Source organism: Festucalex cinctus, chromosome 1, assembly GCF_051991245.1.
Source record: "Festucalex cinctus isolate MCC-2025b chromosome 1, RoL_Fcin_1.0, whole genome shotgun sequence".
NCBI lineage: Eukaryota > Metazoa > Chordata > Actinopteri > Syngnathiformes > Syngnathidae > Festucalex > Festucalex cinctus.
The window spans coordinates 46691722-46701581 of NC_135411.1; the positions used below are offsets into that span (position 1 = coordinate 46691722).

General features: G+C 37.7%; 1 protein-coding gene across 1 annotated transcript; it reads right to left on the bottom strand.

The window, feature by feature from the left end:
* Positions 1–880: 880 nt before the first annotated feature.
* Positions 881–9560, bottom strand: gfi1aa (growth factor independent 1A transcription repressor a). Its single transcript, XM_077539090.1, has 6 exons — positions 9434–9560; positions 9130–9306; positions 6879–7243; positions 6283–6420; positions 4253–4418; positions 881–1360 (listed from the first exon to the last, which is right to left on the bottom strand). Exons 1-6 carry the CDS (start codon positions 9543–9545, stop codon positions 1182–1184), a joined length of 1137 nt encoding a protein of 378 aa, XP_077395216.1. The 5' UTR covers positions 9546–9560; the 3' UTR covers positions 881–1181.
* Positions 9561–9860: the final 300 nt, after the last annotated feature.

Consider the following 9860-nt stretch of genomic DNA (forward strand, 5'->3'; position numbering starts at 1 on the left):
CCTCTATGTGTTGCCATGTCATTGTAATCTGCCAAGTACTTCAAATGTTTCATTTAGCCATCAGTTTTCAAATTTGCTCTGGCCCTCGATGACTAAGTTTGACAAGCAAAACATGTCTGTAGCAAATTGATAAATTAATACATTTAATAGTCTTCTATATATAATGTATGTTATTTGTGTATCTTATTTAGATATTGTGCAGTATTAGCTACAAAATCAGGTGTGGGATGTGTGCAAATCACATCCTTGAAACTTTGAGAGATTGGAAGTTTGCCTATGTGTCCAAACAAATCACACCCAAGATTTCCAAGTAAAAACGGCATAATGTGGACAAACGGCTTATTGCTGCACTGCTAGATATTTGGCATTGTCATAAAAGTGACGCTAGTCTAGTAGACTTCCTTCACAGGCTGCTTTATGACAGTCTTAATTGCATTTGTTTTATGGGGATGGTATTTGATTTTCACCAGATGGCACTCACAACTTTTTTCCCTGTTTGGTACAAGTGATATGACTTCGTCAGGGAGATTGGGGATGTGATTGATGACTCGCATAGCTTAACACAGCTTTTTTTCTTTCTTTTTTTACGCACAATCACTTAAGCCAGTTACAGTTTCTATTGTTTTGCTTTTAAGTCTTTTATTTGTGAAGTAAATACAATATAACGTTGCAATCTATAGTTGTAAGACTAAGATCCCATATTTTTTATTTATTTTTTTGGGGTGATGCTTTCATTTGAACTCATTTTATAGCAAACCCTGAATGGGAAAAGCAAAGTCACAACAACAACTGCATTGAAATACCATTGTAAATTCACTTCTTTTGTTTCATGTAAAGTTTTCCCTTTCAAGATTAAAATTAGAATAAACAAGTGCAAACATTTGGTTTAGTGCTGGCGTGGCCGCTTTAGAGTGTCTTGTTGGCCATGAGTGTGCAAAGTTTTTCTACTTGCTAACAAAAAGGTTAGCAGAGCAAAATGGATTGTAATCTAATGAGGGGAAAACATAATCTCATGCATAATTTAGAAATGATAATTTATTGATGGGATGCAAGTATAATAAAGCATAACAAATATGTAGACATAATAGGAAGGCTAAATAATAATAAATAGTCAACAAGACAATCTGTCTAGCAATAAGAACCAAGGGGAAAAGTGCAATGAAGTCTGGGAATGAAAGCGATTATTTGAGTCCGTGCTGAGTCTCCTTGTGCCGTCTCAGGTCCACTTTCCTCTGGAAGCCTTTTCCGCAGAGGTCGCAGGCGAAGGGCTTGAATCCCGTGTGTTTCCGGCTGTGCGTGATCAGGTTGGAGCTCTGGCTGAAGGCCTTGCCGCACACTTGGCACTTGTGCGGCTTCTCGCCTGCGCGGAAAAGGAAACGTGGCGTTCACACGACGGCTTGTTGTGCAGTTGTGGGTCGCTTGGCTTTTTTTTTTTTTTTTTTTTTTTTTTTTACATTATATTCAGAGGTGGGTAGTAACGAGTTACATTTACTCCGTTACATGTACTTGAGTAACTTTTTTTTTTTTATGTACTCCTAAGAGTAGTTTTACCACACAATACTTTTTACTTTTACTTGAGTAGATGTGTGAAAAAGGATCGCTACTCTTACTCCGCTATATTTGGCTACACTAAAGTCGTTACTTTTTTCTCTCTCATTTTTTCGTTCATTATCTTTACCAGAGACGCCGACAGTGGTTCTGCCACATGACTGCGTTTTACCAATCAGACGTAGCAACAATAATCACATGACGACTCCTTCCCTTAACGTTCTACCAATCAGACGTAACAATGCAGTCACATGACCACAGGCATTTGGAACTTCTTTTTTTTTTAATTCAAATTTTTAATCGTTATAACATGACAGAGCACAAGCTTAACATGACACTGAAAAAAAAAGGCACAATACCCGTTTTGTTTATTAGCTATTGGATAGGTTGAAGACATGACAAGCAAAGCATCACTTGAACAGATAGTTTTATTATTATTATTTTAGCCTTCAAACACTTAACATCTGGCTTTAATTCGTTTTCTTTTCCTTTTTTTTCTTGTTGTTGTCGGAGGGACTAAATAGTTGCTGTGATGGACAACACCCGGACGCTGGTCTGAGATCAGCTTTTAGAAGGAGGCCACAACGCGCTCATCAGTGTGTCGGCATTTGGAACATGGCAGACGAAGCCGAACACCCATGGCCACATATACTGTAATTAGCATGTTGACCTTATATGCCATGCGCAATAACAGCTTTATAATGCGGTGTCTTATGTGTCTGCCGAAACAAACGGACGTTTCGGCATATAAAAATTCCACATCGAACCTGAGTTAACTTGCCACGGAAAGTTTGCCCTAAATTCCCTTTTTGCTGTATTTATGCAGGTATTTGTCGTAAGTGTTGAAAAGGACCTTTTCACATAGACTCTTTTGCAAACACTTTGTTTACTGTTGCCATAAATGAAACAGATGACATGTTATATGGAGGCATGAATTGGCAGTGGCAAATGTCACAAATTATTAACGGTAAAGATAGTTTTGGTAACAGATAAACACTTGACTCCATGTAATGCCAGAACCTGGTAAGAAAACATATCAACGTTAAGCCATTCTTATTTAATGTAGCAATGATAGCATATGTCATCAAAAAAAGATTTAGGCTAAAAAGTACAAGTTTCTAATTGTTCTGCTGGATGGGTATTAACAGCTGTAGTGACTGCAATATTTTCAGATTTAATACATTAATCATCAGAAATCCTATTCTAATATAGTTAACTTAATTTAACTTTGCAAATTAAACTGAATGTGTGATTTCAATGTCTTACTGTAAACTCAGCCTGATATTTTTTGTCAACAGAGGGTTCACCCCAACAAAAAATGTTTTTGTCTGTCTGATTACATTGTTTTTAAAAAATAAATCAGACAATGTTTAAGCATTTACTTAGTACTTGAGTCTTCTTTTCAGCGAATACTTTTTTTACATCTACTTGAGTACATTTTTTTAATGACTACATTTTACTTGAGTAATATTATTTTGAAGTAACGCTACTCTTACTTGAGTACAATTTTTGGCTACTCTACCCACCTCTGATTATATTCATGTTAGGGTTCATGTACTAGTAGGTTCTTTTATCTTCACTAGTATGAGAGTTCAGCACAATAGTAGAATGACTGTATGACATCTCTGCACACTAGGAAGGACTACATATAACTAGTGAAGCTAAACCAAAAGTGGGTGTTGTGATGCTACTCGAAGGCTCCATAAGGCTTCTAGTGCGTGATAGATGCCTGCTACTTGAGCCTAGTGTTACTAGTACTACTAGTGCTGCACAGTAGTATAATGGTAGGATTTAATTTTGTAATAGTAGGTCAGTAGCACTTGCATGGGAAAAATGCTATTTATAATACACTGTTATACTAGTGCAACCTAGTCGCTTTACTGGTGCGCTTACTATTGTGGACAATAGTACATGGCCATTAAGCTAAATATCAAATGTATATCAAAAATGTGGATGCGCTTGATAACATTATTTGACAAATGCATGCTATTTGTACTATTAGGAAAGCACTAGACATGAACTAGTAGATTTTTATAGTCACTAGTAGCATGCAGTTGTCTACTAGTGCAATCAAGCATATCAAATAAATACTCAAACGGCTTTACGTAAAGCCGTTGAACATTTAATGAATATCCTTCATATCCAGCTCAAGGTTTCCACACTAGTATACTTTGTTTGTCATTAGTGAGACATTTCAACATACGAGTGGAATGAATCTTACAACCAACATTTTTTCTCCTACTGCCTTCCCCTGACATTCTGTTTCTGTCCTAGTAGGACCACTTTGGCATACTAGTAGGAAGAAAAACTGTGCACTAGTTTAGAACTGTGTGCTCTTTACACTACTAGTAAAGTGTTAGATGTTCATTAGTAGAATCTTATACTCAATAGGAGTACTAGTAGCACAAAGTGGTGTCAATCAGATTGATTAAATCCCCAATTGGCTCTCTATAAATTATAATAGAGGACAACTACATGATACTAGTGTTTGACAACTGTGAGATATAACAGTAGTACTACTAGTGACATGAAATTCTACTAGTTAATATCTAGCAGCTTCACGAGTAGCGTGTAGTTGTATACCGCTATGCTAAAGTTGTCTGATTAGTGAGAACAAATCATGGATACATGAATCTTTAGGTGGCTATCAAGCACATAGATCAAATAAATGTTCAAGGGGCTTTCCATAGTGTTTCTCTTTTACCTGTGTGAATGAAGGTGTGCTTTTTCATGTCGGACTTCTGATGGAACCTCTTCCCGCAGTACTGACACGGATACGGCCGCGTGTCCGAGTGGATGAGAAGGTGCGTGGACAGCGTGGACGAGCGCTTGAAACTTTTCCCGCAGATTTTGCAGCTGAAGCTCCTCTCCTGCACACGCAAAGATGTTTCGATTTTTACATGCACAGAAATGTGACCCAAGTGTCAGTTTTAGAGGAGCTTGGCGTCTATCAGTGTTTCCCAGCTTTTGCGCCGCGGCTCCCGTTTTACATTAGAAAGGATTTACAAGTTACAGCACACCATCAAGCAAAAAATGTCCAAAAAAGGTACAGTGGATATAAAAAGTCTACACACCCCTGTTTTTGTAATATAAAAGAATGAGATCGGGATTAAATCATTTTAAAACCTTTCATAACCATTAGTGATACCTATAACTTGTTCAGTTTTTAGATCTGTTGTACACGTGCTGTAGTATACTGAAATGATAATTATCTTTTACGTTTACGAGTTCATTCACGGAAGGGGAAAGGGAAATCAAAACATTTTTTTTTATTTTTTTTTATTTTTTTTTACTAATACTATTTTATAGTTAATAAAGTCATGACTGTGAGTAATAAAATAAATATTAGAAAAGTAGAAACTTGCATATTAAAATGTTTAAATCATTCCAGGTAAAATCGGTTAATTTATTGTAAATAGCAAAAATAGAAACTAGTGGTAGTTTGGTATGACAACACAAATGAGGGCTTGACACAAAAGTGTGTCCACCGCTGGGTTAGTTGTCGGGTGGCCAGGTGTTCTGATTTAGGCAGGACAGTCCTAATTTTCAGTGATGTGTCCTGCGTCCTGCGCAACTCTAAGCAGCAAGACGCTGGTTTGTCCTCTTTTTAAATAAAAAGAGCCGCGGTTGAGCTTACGTGACCCAACATTAGCCCCACCCCACATTTGTCACAACTGGTCTGTGATTGGCCAAGAGTGGCTTCAGTAAAAAAAATGTAGTATATCATGGGTTCAATAAATGTAAACAAAGCTCATAGCCTCGCCGTCTTCTTTGACACCAGAGAAAAGGCAGCAAAAAGGGAGCGCTAGCAAAAATGCCAAAACGTCGGACATCTTTTAATATTGAATGGACGAAAGCAGTCGACACTCATTTATCACTCAGGGCAAAGCAGTCATAGAACGTCACACGGGGATGGAGAAGCATAAAAGCAAGAGGCAAGCAGCAGGTGTGTCATCATTGAAGACATTTTTTCCTTATTTGCTTTTCAAAATAAGTTGTGTTTTGTGGCACGTTGCACTTTTAGAAAAGCTGCTTAGTGGTTTAAAAACATGGAACTGTAAAATAAATGAATTGTCAAAAAGAAGTTTGACTTTTTATTGATATTTTTACCATTTAGTTACGCAAACATGATCTATAAACCATGCACAACTTTATTGTTGATGAAAATACACTGCGAGTATAATGTCCAATGTTCCCTCGTTTTCCGCTGGGGTTCGGCTCCAAAAAATACCCTCAATAAATGAAATCCACGAAGTCGTTAGCTTTATGTTTCACATTTATTATACATGTTTTAACCCTTCACCACACAGTTTAGACACTTTTCTCATTGTGGCATTTAAATTTTCTCACATTTCTCTCTTGTTTAAACATTCTCAATGTTCAAACCTTCATAAATTTGATAAAATAGGTACATTACTGTAAAAAAAAAAAATTGCACTAAAAAAATCAGCGAAACAGCGAGGCCGTGAAAAGTGAACCACTATAGTGAGGGAACACTTATTATTATTATTATTATTATTATTATTTTAAATACCTGTATGTCCTCCTTTTTTACCTTATGTAAGTGGTCACCCTAGTTAGTCGTACCTAAACATCTAATTGTTCCCGCCTGTCACTTCACTGTACATTGCTGGCATAGATAGAAGAACAAAAATGCACTATTTGTTGTGAAGAAATCGTAATTTTCTGACCTATTTCGTGTGATTGAAAAGTATTCCAATGCATATAGCCTACCTGAGAGTGTACCGCCCTGTGTTGGTCCAGGCTGACCGCGTGGCCGAAGGTTTTGCCGCAAATCCCACACTCGAAGGGACGCGTCCCGCTGTGTGACCGCCTGACGTGGACTTCCAGGCCATGTGGTGTGGAGAACACCTTTTGGGACAAACAAGTGACCTTCAGAAACTCATTGGGAAAACAGACTTGTTACAATTAGTGTCATTGATCGCGAAACGCTAAAATTACGTGTACGTACACTTGCACAAAAACAACTTTGCCCGATCTATCTATCTATCTATCTATCTATCTATCTATTTCTAATAGCTAGCTAGCTAGCTATTCTGTTGTAGTTTGTTGAATGAGTAAGGATTTTTTTTTCCCAGGCAATATAATTTGCTGAAAGTCTTCTGAGCTTAATTAATCAATGAAGTCATTGATATTTTTTCAGCACAGTAGGCCTACAGTAACGCGTAAACTGTTTTTTGTTGGAGTCCTGCTCACGTTGTGAGTAGCGATTAGTAGATTTAGGCTTAAAGGTCAATGCAGAGGGCGGAGTAAAGTCGACTAGTCAACTACTATTGATCGATCTACTGGTATTTTTGGTAGAATATTACCTTGTAACACTTGATGCACTTATAGGAGCCGTCAGAGTCGAGCTGGTTGACGCACATAAACTCTTCACGCTTGATGATTTCGGACCCTCGTTGCTTCTCTTTGAGGTCCCCAAACATGTCAGCATTGCTCATCCCACACATCCGTTGGATTTGGATCGGAGCCGAGCAGTCCTGGTAGCATCTTTTGGTCCGAGGCTCGGCGAGGCCCTGCTGCAGGTCCAGCTGGTGCAGGCGTCGGTGGTACGCATCCGGGACGGAGTGTCTCAGGTCCGACGCGGGGTAGGAGGACCAGGGATAAGCGGGGAAGAGGGACATGTTGAAGTGGTGGCCGTCCTCCACGGTGGGTGTGGAGCATTCCTCTGAATCTGGAATGTGAGCAAATATCAGTATTGTGGCGCTTTGAGATACAAGCTGTCATTCCATTTCAAGTACTTTTTTGCTTTGCCTTAAGAGCAGAAATTTAAGATACAAATGCCGTAAGGTGGCAGTGAAGTTTACTGTTGCGAGTTTTAATGCTAACACTTAGACGTAAATGCCATACACGGGCTAACATATAGCATCTATGTGGCAGATATAACCTTTAAAGCAACCGATATTTCAACATAAATAGTACAGTGACACATGGAAACGGATAACAATTTACTCACTGCCATATATTCTTTATCCTCTCCAACAAACTACTAATATTACTACAGGTCACTCACTGTGTCTCTCACAGTAGTTGTGAAAGTCATTTGTATCTACCGGTACATGACTGTGATATACTGCCCTCCAGTGGCCAAGTTCTATACACCACAAGGAGCCGCAATGAATTAAATCATGACGCACATTACATTATTATGTTTAATTATGTTAATTTAAGTAAAATCACATTGAGTGACGTTTTCCTTATTGAAAAACACGTTCCATATATTTTTTGGTTGTTTATTGGGAGGAAGGCTGGAACAAATTAATAGCTTTTCATTCATTTCAATCTGGAAAGATGATTTGACACAAATGTTTTGTGTTACCGCACTAAAGTGGCTTTCTTTTCACTTACACTTGCAACAACTAAAATAAGTTTTAAATCAGTTCGTTTTGTATGATTATGTTATCATCACAGATATGTTTGAAATAGTTAATTATTCTCTGAAGTTGTGCCTCGACATACATGCAACCACCGCTGTTACGAAAACTTTTGTCGCCTTCTCAGAGGGACAAAAAAAAGTGAGCTACATGCTTAGCAGAAATGACATCATTTTAATTGCACTTACTATGGGTAAGCAATTTTAATATTTGTTCAATGTTTTCAGCCATAAGGGTGCGTGTGATTCAAATGAATGAAATCTTGTTCCTAACATTTTCAGGAAAATATTTATTAATATCAAATCTGTTAACTAAATTGTCCTCCAATTCTGGAATGATGCATATAGCTAAACTACCTCAACTTTTACTAACTTTTGATATGGAAGTGAAGATCGACTGTTAAAAGTTCTCTGTTTTTTTAATTTTTTATTATATGATTTCAATGTCAAAATATGTCCAATTAAGGTTTTGTTTGTTTGTTTGTTTATAAAATTAACTAAACGTATATTGTAATTTTATAAAGGCATCTGCATATCTGGTTTTTTTTTTTTATATATTTAACATTAAAAAAATAAGTCTTCAGCTGGCCATTACACATTGATTTTGTTTTGCTTTAGGTGTTTTTTGGCGTAGATAATAGTAGGTATAATTAGTTATTTTTAAAAAAAAGGCATTAATTACATATAATGCAATGGCATAAAAGAAAACAATAGTGTAACAAAAAATGTTACAGCGTTATATATCATTTTTATTTAAGTGTTTTGAATTTTGGCATACAGTACTTGTAGTAGATACACGTCCAATGAGTTAAAGAAAATACCACTACATTTAATTCTGTGGCATAAAAGTCAACATTGGTCTAAAAAAAACAAAAGTGCATAACAGCTAGTCAAAGAGTGAGTAACTTTTTTTTCATAATACTGTACAAACACAATAACTAGTAAAAATCTGTTTAAAGATGACCTAACAGATTTTTTTGGATAATTAATTCGGCTAATTTGAGTTTTCTTAATGTAATTAATGTTAATGTTTCCAAGTGTTATTGCATTTTTATTTTTTTATTTTTTTATTTTTTTCCGTAAACAGCAAACTTTTAATAGCTGATCGGCTAAAAATATAATTACGCTTGACTTAACGGCAACTCAAAGAAACGTCAAAAATAAACATGTCACAAGTTGCTCGAGACCTGGAGAGGAGGATGGGGACGGAGGACGCCACAAGTCACAGTCGGAGGCTCGGTCACTCGCTCCGTAGCTGAGCGGGGAGCTGGACGGGAGTGAACCCGGGGACAGGACCTGGGGCCCCGGGGACAGTCTATCCGTGGTTACGCCCTCCAAACTCGAATCCACCTGACACTTTGTCTCTAAAGTTAGCAACATAAGATACCGTTAAAAAACAAACAAACAAAAAAAACGTTGTTTTAAAAGTCTTGTTCATTTGGTTGGCATCGGGTCGGTGCGTGATTGCGTGCGTAAATACGCATGACCAACCTGCGCTTATGTGAGCCAGAAGCGTATCCAGGCCGATGTGCACGTCATCCAGGTATCGGGGCTGGTGGTAGCTGTGGGCCCGCTTGCTCTTCACCAGGAAAGACCTCGGCATGTTGCTTATAGTGACTCAACTCTGTGTAACTGCCTCCACTTGACTGCAGAGCTTCTTGCTCTTGAGCGACTTGGGGTTGGGATTTTTTTTTTTATGGACTATTACGCATGCGCAGAGATACCCCACTGTACTTGCCAGGTGTTGTGTGGCAGGTGGCCAAATCCTCCCCACTTCCAAAAGTTAGAACGTCTGCACAGGTATTAATGGTCGACTAAATCAAAATCAACTGAGATACACATTCGAGCCATAACAGCTAATGCTCAGAATATGTTTTGTATTACAGTGGCTTAGTGTTACTATTTAGCCTAATTGCCA